This window comes from Podarcis melisellensis (assembly GCF_964234715.1).
Source record: "Podarcis melisellensis genome assembly, chromosome: 11".
NCBI classification, from domain to species: Eukaryota; Metazoa; Chordata; class Lepidosauria; order Squamata; family Lacertidae; genus Podarcis; species Podarcis melisellensis.
The window spans coordinates 40,043,299-40,059,594 of NC_138543.1; the positions used below are offsets into that span (position 1 = coordinate 40,043,299).

The 16,296-nt window shown below is 43.6% G+C and overlaps 1 protein-coding gene across 4 annotated transcripts in view; it reads right to left on the bottom strand.

Annotated features, from left to right (window-relative positions):
* Positions 1–1,440: 1,440 nt before the first annotated feature.
* Positions 1,441–16,296, bottom strand: part of RAB3C (RAB3C, member RAS oncogene family) — a 102,110-nt gene continuing 87,254 nt past the window's right edge. For all 4 annotated transcript variants that reach the window (XM_081930005.1, XM_081930004.1, XM_081930003.1 and 1 more), the window contains exons 4-5: positions 6,767–6,891; positions 1,441–1,645 (exon numbers count right to left, since the gene is read on the bottom strand). In XM_081930005.1, the coding sequence (XP_081786131.1) occupies positions 1,458–1,645; positions 6,767–6,891 (313 nt within the window). In that variant the 3' untranslated portion in view covers positions 1,441–1,457. The remainder of the gene's footprint in view (positions 1,646–6,766; positions 6,892–16,296) is intronic.

Sequence of the window (16,296 nt, forward strand, 5' to 3'; positions counted from 1 at the left end):
TCTCTTCCAACTTGTCTATATTGAGGATCAGGGTGCCACTAAATTTTGGCTAAGAATAACTTGACCAAAAATTATATATTTTCACTGGTGTTACTATCAGGAATTTAGGCAAGAGTAATTAATGCACTTTGGAGATCAACGTTCCCATGCATGTAGAACTGAGAACAGGCCTGCAACCCAATTACTCTTGTTATATTTCTTACTGTTTCACGTTGCCTCTCTTTGTCCTTCTTCATTCTGTAACATTTCTTCACTCATTTCTTGTACATGCTTTTGACAATTAGAGAAGAATAAATTTCTTTCCATTGGCTTCCGATGACTTATCTATCTATATTCACAGCTCTGAATCCTTGGAACTTCCATCTGTGTCCGTATGAAAACAAGTGTGTTAGTTGTAGTGGGAGTTATTTTTGGCTCTACTTTCTGTAGTGGAAGTAACTGTATTCTCTGTGGTGCACTGAGATACCCTGGGAAGGACAAATCCTAACACCTTGGCTGCTTACACCATAAACAATTGAAGTGCGTTGCTCCACTTTAAAAAACAGCCCATACTCCAGTCCCTTCCTCATTTTTAACTGCCCACTGAGTGTGACCGATACAAAAGTGAAAGTGTTAAGAATTTACAGTGGTTTTATTATTATTAAACTGAAATTAAAGTTTGCGTGAATATGGTCTGAAGTTTGGACAAGTATCCCTCAAGATAAGCAATGCTCGAGTGAAGGAAAACCAAAAACCCAGAAATACTTGGTAAACAATCCGACTGCAAGGCCTATGGCTGAAAGCCAGGGAACTGTGTCTTGGTTCTGAATGTAGGACACCCTTCCCAATGAAGGCTGTCTGAGAGGCAGGTAGCCCTGATCTGGGAGATCTAAATTCTCCATCCCTGTCGCTGGTTAACAGGACACCTGTGGTTTTGCTAATGGGCCCCAGCCACCTTGAAGCATGGACCTCTCTGGAGAATGCAGACTGGCAAGTTACCTGGAAGGTGCAGCTGTGCTGGCATGATTAGACTGCTACCTTTCTGCAGTGCTAGTATTGATTTGGAGTGCCAAGGAGCGGGAGTCCTATTTCTGACTTGCTGGATCATCAACCTAGAAGAGTCAATAGCATTAACCGGAAATGGGATGAAGAAAAAGCCAGACAAAATGTGGACCTGAGGTCACAGCACCAGCTAAAGGTGGAACGGGCATAAAGGTGAACATAAAGAGTGCAGACGAACAGTCATCTACGTGCAGAGGCCAAATGCTGAGAAATCAGAGGGCCCTGTCCTTACACATTTGCGATCTGTTTCGCAAAGCAACTCTATGCACATACTGTACCAGCAGTGGGCGTTAAAGAAGACACATTTCCCCCCAAATGAACCGGTAAGACGTTATAAATAAAGGCATATAGACCCTATGTAAATACTCTATTGGCAAAAGAACACGCTGGAGCCGCCTCTGTCGACAATGACTCTATTAACAGCCACAGTTGGGTTGCTGTGGAGGAGGGCTGTCCTTTAGTCTTGTGTTCTGTTTACCGGCAGCAATGGCAGGATCTGCCTCCAGACTTTCTGACATTTTGTCGCAGATGATATCCACAAGCCGTTCAAAGGTCTGCTTGACGTTGACGTTGTCCTTGGCACTTGTTTCAAAGAATTCAAAACCTGGTAGAAACAGACAGACTTGCAATCATTCAGAAACAGCACTTGCAACTATTCAACATTATAGTTACCTTCTTCAGGCACTGACTAGATGGCGCTTTGGGGTAGATGCAAAGACAAGCAAAGGAGCAACTAGGACAGGGGTGAGGAACCTTCAGCCCTTCAGATGTTGTTGGACCCCCCCAACTCCCATCATCCTTGGCAAGTGGTCATGCTCTCTGGGGCTGAGAGTTGGGAGTTCAAGAACATCTAGAAGATTGCTGGCCTTGCTTTAGGGGATAGAGTGATAGCTCAGCAATAGAGTACATGCTTAGCATACAAAAAGGTGTCTTCGTGTAGGACTGGGAAAGACTCTTGCATGAAACCCTGGAGAGCCGCAGCCAATCAGTTTCAATGGTACTGAGCTAGGTGGCTCAATGGCCCAACTTGGTATAAGGCAGCTTCTTATCTTCTCATGACTCCAACGCCCATTAGCCCATGATGGGAGCTGTAGTCTAACAAGATTTGGTTAACCACGGATTCTCCATGGCTGCTGTATGAATTTAGGACTAAAGTTTAAACTGGACTAATCCTAGTGCAAAGAGAGAAGAGTGACTGTTCTAGGAGACCACACAAGGGCTCAGCCCTTTGCGCGATGAACCAGATGGCCAAAGGTATTCATCTCCATCTGTTAGGGAAGTTAGCCTGGTTGTGCCTTTTGTTAAAACAGATTACTGCCTAATGGAGGGGTCAGCAAGGTTTACCTTGCCTGGGCCGGTTCACTCCAGTGGAGATCCCTCTGTGGGCTGGATTGCCCGCCCGCTGTTTTCAGCGTCTGCGCAGACGCGATTTCTGGCGCCGTGGAAGTGAGTCCCTGTGCTGCGCCGGTTTAGCGCAGCGCGCGGGGACTCTCTGAGCAGGCGGCTCAATTCAGGGGCAGCTTGTGGGCTGGCTAAATGACCCCCGTGGGCCGCTTGTGGCCCATGGGCCTTAGGTTGCTGACCCCTGCCCTAATGGCTCAGGGCCAGACAAATGTCTCTTAATGGGAGCCAACAGCCATGACATGGCAGGCATTTCCCAGAAATTTGAAGCCCACCAGAACTGGGCTGGCGCTATTCCTAGCTAAGGGTGATGATGTAGGTGTAATCTTTTTCTAAAGCAAAAACAGGAAGTGCTGTTTGAGAAAGACAGAGAAAGAAACGTAGAGGAGGGAGTTCTGGAAAGATAAAAGTCTGGACTTATGTAACAATATACTAGTATTATTTTGGACGTATGGATTGTGTATTGCTTGTATGCAATAAGAAAGTTTAATTTAACAAAAACAAAACAAGGAAGCTGGAGGCAAGGTGCTGTGTTTTTGCATTGTAGCCAAGAGGGACAATGTCTGCTTATTAAGAACAGAAGACTTGCAAATACTAACTCAGACCACAGAGCTCATCTGGTCCTCATTCTGTTTCTAATAGTGGCCAGCAGAGGACAGGTATACAGAAGTCCCTTTAGATGTTGCTGGACTGCTGCTCCCATCATCCTTGACCACTGGGCCATGCTGGTTAGGGATGAAAGTTGGACTCCAACATCATCTGGAGGGTACCTGTGCCCCATCCTAGTGCTAAGGACATCTGACAAGACAAGTTGGGCCATTGGCTGATCCAACAGGCACTTATTATGTTCTTATGACACTATTAGAGAACTGTTAGAGAACAGAGAACTGATATTCCTTCCCAAGGAGACTCAAAAGCTGAATATGATGAAAACAGCACCCCACTCTTGTTTGTGACGTTTTAGTCTTCCTAACAAAGGTATTGCCTTAATAAGCTTTTTGGGATGTTTTTACATAGTGGAAACAGAAATATTTCAATCATCATCATCATAACAAAATCATCAGACTTCTGACCTATTTTCTTTCCAGCCATATTAACTGGATATTTTGATGGCTAGACAGGAAGCCTGGATAAGTCTATATGCATCAATTCCCCCCCCCCAGATAGCCACTTAATGGAAATGTGTCTAAACTACTAGAAACAGAACCTTTTGGGGGCTGTGTTTATACTGGCTATTAACACAGGTGTTTGGGAGGGCTTGCTGCACTGGGAAAGGGGCTCAATCATTTGGTGTAAAAAATAATAATTGCAGTATGGATTTTCCAAGCTTTGAAGATTATTATATGAGGTTGTGTTTGACACAGAGTAAACAGCTACTGTCTGTGAAGCTACACCAGCCAAAATTTGCAACTGATTCGATTTGGGCATAAGAAGTAACTGTGCGGATAATGGTGAGCACGTTTCTATGTAAACTCAGGGCATTTTTACACCTGTGGCTTCAACTGCCTTTTTGTATATTCTATAATGCAACATATTTTATTGGCTTAAATTAATCTTCTATTTTAAAATGGATCCCTTCCATGTTTTGTCCTGCATTCCCAGTTTTGCACAAAGCTGATGAGAGAGAGAGAGAGAGAGAGGGAGGGAGGGAGGGAGGGAGGGAGAGGCTAAAAGGCACTGATGTCACATGTGAAAATGGTCTTTGTGGGTTATGATCCACTCCAGTTGACTTACAAAGGCCCTAAGTGTAAATTATAAAACACACAACAACCTGGACATTTTTAATAGGCAGGGAGGAAGGTTCCAAGCACATCTATGCCTATTCAGTTCTCAAAAAATTAAAACTCTGCATGCAGACAATCCAAGTGTGCCTGCATATAAGTTTTCAAACACAAATTTGTTGCATTGGCACATTTACTATTTAAAAAAAAAACTTCATATGGGCATGCAAAAAAAGAAAAGAAGGAAAAAAGCAGTGTGAATCCCAAGATGCAAGAGGTTTTCTTTAAGCTGCAGGCTTTTTGATGAATGGAACAGGCTCTCCCTGCCCCATTCTATAACGACCATTTGGCTAGAGCTAGATTCACAACAGGGACACCTCTTAATATGCTGTTGAAGTACTGTTGATAGCTCTGATAAAAAAGAAAGAGCCACTTATAGAAAGCAGAACCTGCAAATGCTCTGAACAGATTTCCAACCCAACTTCTTTAATGAGTTATTTCGCAGAGCTGTCTTTCCCAGCTACGCGGCGTTTTTTCCAGGTTGCCCAAGACATTTTGCCGTCTCGTTTTCTAATCCTCTGCTCATGCTTGTTTCCTTGGTTTACTGGAGAAGAAAAGGGCTTTGCATCCATGCCCACTCCCCTAGTCCTGCTCACAAAAATAGCAAAGACTCAGGAAACAGTCACTTCTGATGTTCTTTTAGGGCTTAACAAGATGCTATGTGCATACGTGTGTGTATTAAAACGATGAGGCTGCTTTTAATAAGGAAATGCAGTTTCAGGAAAAGGGCAGTTTTCAAGGGTGCTTAACCATTTCTTCACCTGCTCTTTCTATCTCCTCTTTAGGTCCACGATGGAGGAAGGGGGGGGGGGAGAGAATGGATGATCCCAAGGCTCGTCATTTAACATTATGTCTCAAGCCAGTCAATGTGCAATTAAGCCCTTAGAGGAGAAGTGGAGGAAGAGATGCAGAGCACAGAATCATAAAACTCCCCAATCAAACTAACATTAGTGGGTGTGAAGGAGTTGAGGCAGCAGCTGGCGATATGAAAAGTAGGTAGAAACCCTAGTTAGCCTTTTTCTCCAGTTATGTTTTATTTCCTGTGTTTATCAGAAGCTAAATTCCTACTGTAGGTTCATTAAGAAATAAAGTGGAATCTCCCTGCCTTAATCTGGGAAGAAATTCAGTTTGGTTTGCATTTTTATGTGACTCTACCTAATTTGCACTTCCTGAAACAATATGCGAATCCAAACACGTTTTAAAAAACCACACTCCTCCAAATTTTGCGATGCAATTCTCCAACCAAAACATGTGTTCAAAAATGTGCACATTAGGCAAAAGTGTGCATAAAAATACATATATTCCTGAAAATAACAGCCCCCAAAATGCATTATATTAGGGGGAATTGCATTCAAATGTGACTATATTAGGAGAACTGTGTGTCAAGATGCTGATGAATTTCTGAGAGGATTGGGCAAATTCACGGAGGATAAGAGTATCATTGGCTACTAAGCCACAATAGCTATGTTCTGTCTCCATGGTTGAAGGCAGTAAATGCTTCTGAATACCAGTCTCTGGAAACTGCTGGAGGGGAGAGTGATCTTGAGTTTGGGTCCTGTTTGCATCTGGTTGGTCTCTGTACAAAGTGGATGCTGGATGACACGGGCCATCAGTCGGGTCCAGCAGGCTCTTCTCGTGTTATTATGAGACAACTTTAAAAAACAGAAGCAACAGCTTTGCAAACAGATGCAGAATTGTTGCAAACTGAATTTAAAATGGGGAAAGAAATTCGAAACTGAGAAAAAGCAAAACTGACAGAGTCGCTCATCCCTACTGGCCACTAACTGGATTTGCTGGAGGAACCACTTGAGAAAGGAGAATCTGCCTTGCCAGTTGAGCACGTTTCTCATTTCACACTATGCATTGGTTAAGAACTTAATTCGTTCTGGAGGTCTGTTCTTAACCTGAAACTGTTCTTAACCTGAAGCACCACTTTAGTTAATGGGGCCTCCTGCTGCCGCCGCACCGCTGCTGCACGATTTCTGTTCTCATCCTGAAGCAAAGTTCTTAACCCGAGGTACTATTTCTGGGTTAGCGGAGTCTGAATGTAACCTGAAGCGTATGTAACCCGAGGTACCACTGTACTCCCTTTTGCGCTGAGCAACTGGGAAAGTGGCGGGCAGTCAATATGCGCAAGCCCCTGGCAGAAGTTCCTGTGGCATGCAAACAGATGGAATGCACAACAACAAAGGCCCCTTCTGCACTCTACATTTAAATAAGTGCCATGCCACTTTAAACCATCATAGCTTCCTCCAAGGAATTCTGGGAAGTGCACTTTGTTAAGGGTGCTGAGAGTTGTTAGGAAACCCCTGCTCCCCTCAAAGAGCTGCAATTCCAAGAGTGGCTTAATAATCAGTCCCTCTCTGCAGCTCTGTGAGAAGAATGGTGGTCTCTCAAGAACTCTCAGCATCCTTAACAAACCACAGCTCCCTGGATTCTTTAGGGGAAGCCATGACGATTTCAAGTGGTCAGACAACTGCTTTAAATGTACCGTTGCAGATGGAGCCCAAGTTCTTTTTTTAATAGATAAATTCTCTTCTTACCAAGTTGTTCTGCTAAATGTTTCCCTCTGTCGGTGGAGATTACCCGTTCTTCTTCCATGTCGCATTTATTACCGACCAAAATAACCTGGGCATTATCCCAGGAATAAGTTTTTATTTGGGTTGACCTTAGGAGAGAGAAAGAGAGAGAGAGAGAGAGATCAGTTAAAAGAACAAGGTAATTAGACTGGCACTACCTGTAGGCAGGATGAGCTGGCTTGCCTCAAGAGAGCAGGTTTTTGCATATAATTAAACAGCAGTGTTGGGTTGGGTGTTTGTTCTTTTAATTCAGTCAAGGGATTTGTATTACAGCAACCAATTTATACAGTAATGTGGATCATGAAGTAATATTTTTGGCTTTGCATTGCTATTTGTGCATTCAACCGGATATCAGATTGCACTCCCCATTTTTCTTCTTTACAAAAGCAGCCGCTAAAATGTCTGCTTCATGCAGCACAGTCGCATGACTAAAGGCTTATCCACACGTACCTTTCCTCTGCTCTTTCCAGACACGCTCCACAATTTAAAGCTTCAAGTCTGTTGCTCCGGAGCTTTCTCCATGAAAACCTGCTCTTTAGAGCTCAATCAGAGCAAACACTAATCCACGGGAAACCCGAATTGACATTTGCTCCGATTCAGCTTTAAAGAGCAGGGAAAGCTCAGGGCAAAATAAGAGTACTCGGACATGGAGCATTAAAGTGCAGGCCTCTGCCTGGAAAAAGCAAAGCAAAAGGTAAGTGTGGCTAAGCTCTAGGATAAGACACAGAGACTGGAATTCCATTAATATTAAAGGGAAGGGAAGAAAGCGCCAGTGCTTTTGATGTCCAGGGTCACAGAGATGTGGGGGGTTTTTTGGGGGGGGCGAACAGAGGGAAGCATGCTGAGTTCTGTAGGGATGTGTAGTTTATCAGAATATGATAAACGGCTTTCATAAAAGATGCACCAGTTACCATGGCAACCTTGCAAATGGCAGTAACTCAGACTTCTTACCGTGCCAGCCCATTAGCGACTCAAAAAGATTTCATTTTTTGATCAGCTGTTAGTCAGGGCCCATTGACATAACTATATTTCATTAACAAATGGAAGCTGTTTTAAAACCTGTAAAACAGCTAGAGGAAGAATTATGATTTTTCTACCTTATAGCCATACACATAGGGAAATGGTTACTTTGCAATAAGAAAAATGCTTCTGTTATCAGTTCTTTGTGTCTCACATGGGCACATATAGCCTTAGGGAAATGCATGCATTCTAATTCCCCTTCCCAACTTTTTAAAAATTACAATTTTATTAAAGTTATATTACTACAATGTGTAGCCAAAATCATTATACATCAAATATCCTTGCTTCTCATCCCCAACTTTTAAGAAGGGATCGTTGAGAAATTAAATCTTTGCAAATTCCAGTAAGAATGACCTGATCTGTATCTTCGGGCCTAATGTGTGGATTGAAATGTAAGATGCAACCCTATACACACTCATCAGGGAATAAACCATAAAGGATGCAATAGGACTTTCTTCCAAATAAACATGTCTAGAACTGCTCTGTTAGTTACCCAATGGCTTTTGCTCTTCCTGAATGTTCCGACCAAAATACATTTAAAAATGACCAAAATACATTTTAACACACATATTTTGAGGAGAAATAACGTTTGTATTTCAATAAGATTTGTGGTGCGGATTGCAGTATTTGCAGATTAATGCAGAAAACAGGGCAGAAAAAGTGACATGGCGCAATGGAAGGATCAGTATAGAAAACAAATAACAAACAAACATCTCCAGAAATGATATACAATGATATAGCTTTTATAAAAAACAACAACCCCAGAAGCTTTTCTTTTGGGAATTATAGAGACAGAACTACCTAAATGACCGCTTCCCACATCAAATGGGGAGGCGCCTTTTGCGTGGTTGAGTGCAGCCCCCCGGATCCCAGTGCAACTCCTGGAAGTTCAGGCTGGCTTCATCCTCTCCAGGCTGGATACCTGGAGGTCTCCGCCTACCTCAGCCAATCCCCCAATCCCGCCTGGGGAGGCGTTCTCAGGGGATCAGCCAGGTAAGGGGAGGGACCATCCTGCCCACACAACAGGAGGTGAATCTTACCTGCAAAGCGTCAGTTGGCTCCAGAGCTTCTCCCACCTTGCCCTCCCTTAGCTAAGTCTTCTTTTGCAAGTTACAGGTACGTAGGCACTGCTACATCAGGGTCGCTGTTAAAGGGCCGGAAAGGAATTTTCCTGCATTGGCAGGTTTTGCCTTTCCCGTAGCAAAACACCACAACTTTGGCGGTTTCAGGCCTTAGGCAGAATCCTTTAGTCTATCTTCCTAAATGGGTGTGTGTGTGAAGCGGTGACCCCCCCCTTGCGGCGGTGATCCCAGGGTTTTTGAGGGGGGAGGCATTGGCCATACGCCGAGAGGTTGTCATTGCTCTCCCCTGCGATGGCGGCGAAATGGGGGGGCGGGCTCTCTGCTTGAACATATGTTCTCCAAAGCCAGTCCAATCCCCACACATTCTGGATAACCCTGATGTCTCCCAGATCCCCAGCTGGGGACTGGGAAGGATAAACGCCCAATACCTGAGCGAAGGTCTTCCTACATCTGAAACTTAATAAAGTTGTGGCCAATTTTAATCCCATAACACGCTGTCATGAGTCATTATTCTGCACGGTTTTTGCCTGGGGTTGGGGGGACTCCGCCTGTCCACGCAATTGTATAGAAATTTATTTATGTATGCTACTACAGCAGCAAGAATGCTACGTGCCCCAAAGTGGAAAGAAGCAGAAGTCCCAGCAAAGGAAGAATGGATACAAAAACTTATGGAATATGAAGAAATGGTGGAACTTACCAGAAGAAAAAGAAATCAAGATAACAAAACTATTTATAAAAGAATGGAAATGGTTTCTTGAATATTTACAGATAAATTGCAAGCAGATTAAAACATTAGCAGGATTATTGTAATAACCTGCAGTTTTACAATAGTATATATTCAAAGTAGATAATTAAATGAGCAAATTAAATGAATGTGGATATGCAGAAGATATTTTAAAAAATAAATTTAAGGAACCGCAGAAAGAGGGGAAGGAAGTCAAATTTTTGAAATGTTAAATTGATTGTAAGACTAATGAAATGTATAAACTTGAAAAGTATAAATAAAATAAAAGAAAACTTAAAAAGAAAACATCTCCGGAAGGCACTGGGAAGTCAAAAGCAAGGATGCCTGCCCAATCTCAGCTGGAAAAGTGTTCCACAGCATGGGACTAGCGACAACCAAATGCCCGCCTTCTAGGGCATTGTGGCCTCTGAAACATGTGGAACAACTAACAGTGTTCCTCCAGATGATCACCGCGAGATGTTGCTCGATGACAGTTGAGGGATCAAGAACGCTTCCCTTCTCTCCCTCTCCTGTAGCGAGACGTAATGGCTACTGCCAGGTGTAGGAGAGAAACCTGAAGGAAGATGGCTTCTCAGTACAACTGTGGGTGACTTTGCCTGCTTCTCCCCCTTGAGACTTCAGCAATTTCTCTGTAATAGCCAGCTTTCACACAGGTTTTTTCTTCTCAGCTTAAAACCATGGGTGAGGGACACAAATGAATAGGGCTTAACACTGAGAGAAAAGCTTGCAGATCAACTTTTCCCATGTAAATCGGAGGAAGAGCATTTGAACGGATGTTTCCCCAATGACAAAGATGTGTTTCACTTACTTGATAAATCTGAGTTAGCTTGTAATATATAGCATAGGAAAGCTTACTTCCCTGTGGGTTGATGACGTCTTTAGGCAAGTCTCTGAGATGCTCAAATTCCTTATGTGACAACTGTCGTCAGTGAGGATGAGTTGGGAATTCTCAAATATCCTCCCATCTTTGCAGGAGGCATTGGTGTTTCGATGCAGGTGCCATTGATCAAATCACCCTAATTCTTTCCCAAGAAATGTTTGTTTGTTTCAAATTCCATTGCCCTCCCTACCTTCTCTCTGCCAGCGAGAAAGAGAGACTCTTAAGCAAAGTATTAAAGCATTTTATCCTGGAAAGGGCATCTCTGGCTTCCGCACAATTGAACCACAAAGACTTAAACAGGAGGCTGTGGCTGCCTGAAGATTATATTGCTGCAGATATAGCCAGTACTAACTGGAGTGGCAGAATGCAGGAGCTGAACAATATTACTGCAGTAGTTGGTGCAGAGAAGGTGTTCCTCAGCCCTCCAAGATGGCTGCTGAGAAGGGAAATGGAAGCCTGCATTGTTCTGTGCTTCCACCTTCTGCAAGATTTACAGGGCAGGATTCTATTGACCGAGGGCAGGTCAAGCAGAGTGCTGTCATCAATCTGCTGAGAACAACAGCTCTGCCTTTTCACAGCTTTCGTCTCTTTAAGGTTGATCCCCCTTCCAGGAAAAAAAGAAAACTCAGGCACCAATTCTTAGTTACAGTGTCTTTCTGCATGACCACCTGGAATGGTCTAAAAAGTGTATGTCGGAACATAATCAGACCACCAACAGGGTTACCCTTCTCGGCTTGCTATGGGAAGAAAGAAGTTGTTTCTAGACAGACTCATAATTCAGCTGTTGATCTGCCAAAGATCACACTAGACCAGTGTTTCCCAAACTTGGGTCCAGCTGTTTCCGGCCTACAACTCCCATCATCCCTAGTTAGCAGGACCAGCAGTCAGGGATAATGGGAATTGTAGTTCAAAAACAGCTGGAGACCCAAGTTTTGGAAACGCTGGACTAGACCAAAGGGGATTGCGTTGTCAAAAAAACAGATACCACTTTAAAACTTTAAACATTTAATTTTTATTTTTACAGTTAGTAGCCTGAATGATGATCTGTATCTTTATTTATTTTTTAAGATGGTGCTCTGTGTTTTCACATTGTACACTGCCCTGATTTTCTATGATACGATGGTATAGAAATACTTTCATAAGTAAGTAAGTAATTAAGTAAGTAAAGCAGGGCCACTTCATTGGCTTTTCCTCTCCCTTACCAGTCAGCAGCCATTCCATCAGAGTGTAGAAGAGGGAGAGAAAGGAATCAAGGCTGCTCTATCAACTGAGACGCCATCAATTTTCTCCTCCTCCTCTCCTTAAACTGTTTCTATTCCATGTGGTCATGCAGAAGGAATATGTACTATGTAACTAAGTGCCTGAGTTTTCTTTTTTCTGCCTTCACTCCCATTCTTCCCACCTTTCTCATGCCACTTTTTCTAGATTACAAACCTGAGGGAAGAGACTGTCTTACTATTGAAAAAAAGGTAAAGGGCCCCTGGAAGGTTAAGTCCAGTCAAAGGTGACTATGGGTTTGTGGGGCTCATCTCGCTTTCAGGCCAAGGGAGCTGGCGTTTGTCCACAGACAGCTTTCCGGATCATGTAACCAGCATGACTAAACCGCTTATGGCACAATGGGACAACGTGATGGAAACAAGAGCACACAGAAATGCCGTTTACCTTCCCGCCGCAGCGATACCAATTAATCTACTTGCACTGGCGTGCTTTCGAACTGCTAGGTTGGCAGAAGTTGGGACAGAGCAACAGGAGCTCACTCCGTCGTGGGGATTCGAACCACTGACCTTCCAATCGGTAAGCCCAAGAGGCTCAGTGGTTTAGACTACAGCGCCACCCATGTCTCGTCATCCTGTAAAACGTGTTTGGCTGGAGTGTGAGGTAAAAATGCTTCAACTAAAGGAAAAACCAACAAGATTTGGATTTCTCATCCCCACCCCACCCCCAGTAGGAAAATGTTAAAAGAGAAGTGGCGGTTCCAAATGAAAAACATAGGGAACTGCCTTCTTTCAAATCACAGCCCATTGGCCCATCTAGCTTAGTTCTGTCAACACTGATTGGCAGCAGCTTTCCATGGTTTCAGGCTAGGGACGTTACCATCCCTACCCAGAGATGACACGGCTTGAACCTGGGACCTTCTGCCCCGAAAACAGTTGCTCTACCACGGAGGTTGTGGCCCTTCCCCAAAGAAATGCAGCTGGCTTTCCCAGGATGTAGCCAAGAAGAATGGTGCAAGAGTTACATGAAAAATGGTGACCAAAACACTTTATTTAGAACAAACACAAACACACATTAGTCATGACAAAAGCCCACCGAACGTCTACAGTCCTCAGGGCCTAGTCCCCTGAGCTTTGTGTAAAACCGGGACTGGAACAGCTGCAGACTGTGGTGCACTGGAACCCATCAAACCCAAACTGGATCTCCTTAACATTAAAATTGGTGGTTTGCCAAGTAGAGAAGCCTAGAAAGTTCCATCTGAATCTATGAACGTCATCCTAAAATGGGGAGAGCATTCCCAGAAGTGGAGCTTTTGGCTGCTGGAAGCAGTATTCATATGAGCTCACAAAACCCATTACTACAGTGCTCTCAACCACCATGAGTTCTAAAATTACAATTTTAAAAAGTGCATCAAAATCTCAGGATTTGACTAGTTGCAAACATCCTCCAAGATAATGGCAAAAATAAACCCAACATTAACCTCACAATATCTTCTGTTCTCTCTGTACCAACAATGTCTGTGTACACACCATGCATTTAAAGCACACTGCTTCCTCCAAAGGGGGTGGGTGGCTTATTGGGTTTTTATTTTGATTATGTATTTTCTGGTTTTATATTTTGATTTTATTCTGTGAACCGCCCTGAGACCTGTGGGTATAGGGTGGTATATAAATTCTATAAATAAAATAAATCCTGGGAGTTTACCCACACAGAGCAAATATTCCCAGCACCCTTTACATACTACAGTTTACATACTACATAATACTGGGATTATTGGGTGGGGGAAGGGTGTGCTTTAAATGTATGGTGTGTACACGCCTGATACCTCTATATCCTCTGAACTGTTTATTTCTCCCTGCCTTCCTCATGACTCTAAAGTGCAAATGCTCTGCACTAAGAGGAGAACATCTAAAATCAAAATCAATCTCCATTGCTGTTGTGGTAAACTTCAGCCCATTTTTTCCCCTTTTCTCTTTTCCTTTGGAAACTGCCGATTTCTGTATGTCTGTGCTTCCCCTCCCCCGCCCCCACCAGCATGATGTTCCAAGGAAATTAAATCAAGGCTGCTCCTGTTTCAGATTAGTCATGTTTATACTAAGTCAGATACAGAACTCTTGCCAGATGAACACACTCTCCCATTAACAGATCTGTTGAGAGTCTGAGAGTACATTTTATGGAGAACAGATCTGCGTGCGTGTATGAGTTTGTGTATAGATATATCTATAGGCCAATATATTCCAAAGGGATGCATTTAAGCATCTGGATTTTGCTGTTTAAGAGATGGACGTCTCGCAAATCACATGCACTCTAGCTAAAGTCCCCCTACAGACCATGTTCTTGCGGGTGGGGGCAGGTTCATGCATCCTCTTTTCCTCCACACATTTCTGGGAACACGCTGTACTCTCGGTGTGCTAGATCAAGGCAGGAGCAGGCAATTAACTAGAGTGCCGTTTCCTGCCATTGCTGCTAACTCCTAATGATTCACCCCATTCCATTCTAAAATGCCATCCTTTAAGTGGGACTTCTAGCCACTTCCCAGTCCCATGAATCATGCAAAACATGTCAAGTTGTTTCTCATGTGAACTGTGGAGTGAGGATGGACGCTGTAGAAACAGCTACAAATTTGCAGGTAGTACGCCATCTGGTCACTCTTTCCTTAAATAAAGGCAGGTGTGGGGAAGAAGAACAACAGGACATGAAAAAAGAGGCAGCTGCTAGCAAGGACAAAATACAAGTTGTTTTTTCCAAGTACATCCATTTTTTTGGTTAAAAGGGGAGGGCTTGTTTTTATTTGTGACAATCAACATTTTTCACCGCAAAGGCAATGTCAAGCTCTACAAACAACCCTGCCGCACACAATTACCTCCTTAAGCAGGTATAAACCTTGAAATGCAGCAAGCAAGTGACCACCCCAATTTTGGATTATGCTCCTAGACAGAAGAAAAAAATGGTTTTAACTGTTACCGCAACCAGTTAGCATGCATACAGTGGTACCTCGGGTTAAGAACTTAATTCGTTCTGGAGGTCCATTCTTAACCTGAAACTGTTCTTAACCTGAAGCACCACTTTAGCTAATGGGGCCTCCCACTGCTGCTACGCCGCTGCTGCGCGATTTCTGTTCTCATCCTGAAGCCAAGTTCTTAACCCGAGGTACTATTTCTGGGTTAGCGGAGTCTCTAACCTGAAGTGTCTGTAACCCGAGGTACCACTGTACTTGCCTGGCGGCAGTGTGGCCCTGACCTCCAATAATGCCTTTTGCTTCCTTGGAAGGAGGGTGCAGGGGTGTGTCCATATGGAGAAAGGTCACATGGTTGGAATGTAACCTACTGTACGTAGGTACAATTCACATCCATTGCTCTGGCCACTTTTGCACCCATCCCTACCCACAACTGGCCCACAATTTGGACCCTGGAAGGATGCACATGTGAGAATGCAGCCACTAGGCAACAAAACATTCCCCACACCTGGGTAGAAAGAATAATTGGGGGGGGGGGGAATGCAAATGACTGTGTGTTACAACTACTTTGAATCTGAAAAATCTGGGATGAAATGGAGGGAAGAATTTCTTCATCGTGGGACGGCAGTCAGCTAGCTGACTAAGCTCCCATTTCCTGGTTTCAAGAACACATTATCATGAGAACGTGAACCTAGCTGCTAACCTCTCATTTCACAGAGATTTTAATTTAGTGCCTCGAAAAGCAGTTTAAAAAGTTTAAAGGGAAAGAATGTCATCGTCGTGGAGGTTTCGTGACAAATTAACGCACTTCTATGCGTTAATTGCACTCCATTATCACAATAAAATGTGTGCTCAAGCTAGTGTGGTAAAGCCGACTATTACTGTTGGGAGTGTTCAATTAATGTAGCACACTGAGAACAGGTATTGGCACAGCACTATGCTTTAAGTACACAGATCCTGTTGTTATAGTTATCAAGCACCCTCAAAATCTTTGTAACAGTCATTTCCTCCCTCTTCTAGCTCATTCTCACCAACCCATAAATACAGTTGTGTGTATGTGTGTGTGTGTATCCATGTATCCTTAGCCTAAGCCCCACATTTACCATATGAGATATCATCACTAGTTTACTTTGGGGGGCTGATATGTTACTGAGAGCCAAACTACACATTGCATGAAGTGTGTGATTCCACTGAATGTGGGCTTTCTTTTGTTTTCTTTTAAACAGCAGTCCTAGGGGAAATAAATGTCATATCCACACTATACATTTAAAGCACTATGGTCAGGGTGGTTTAGCAATCAAACTCTCTTTCCAGAGAACACTGCCCACTTCTAGGAACATAAGAAAAGCCTGATGGATCAAGGCCAATGCACCATCTAGTCCAACATCCTGTCCAGACCACTGGTCCTGAAAGGTCTTCATTGGCTCCCAGTACATTTCTGAGCACAATTCAAAGTGTTGGTGCTGACCTTTAAAGCCCTAAACAGCCTCGGTCCTCTATACCTGAAGAAGCATCTCCATCCCCATCATCTAGCCCGGACCCTGAGGTCCAGCGCCGAGGGCCTTCTGGCAGTTCCCTTGCTGCAAGAAGTGAGGT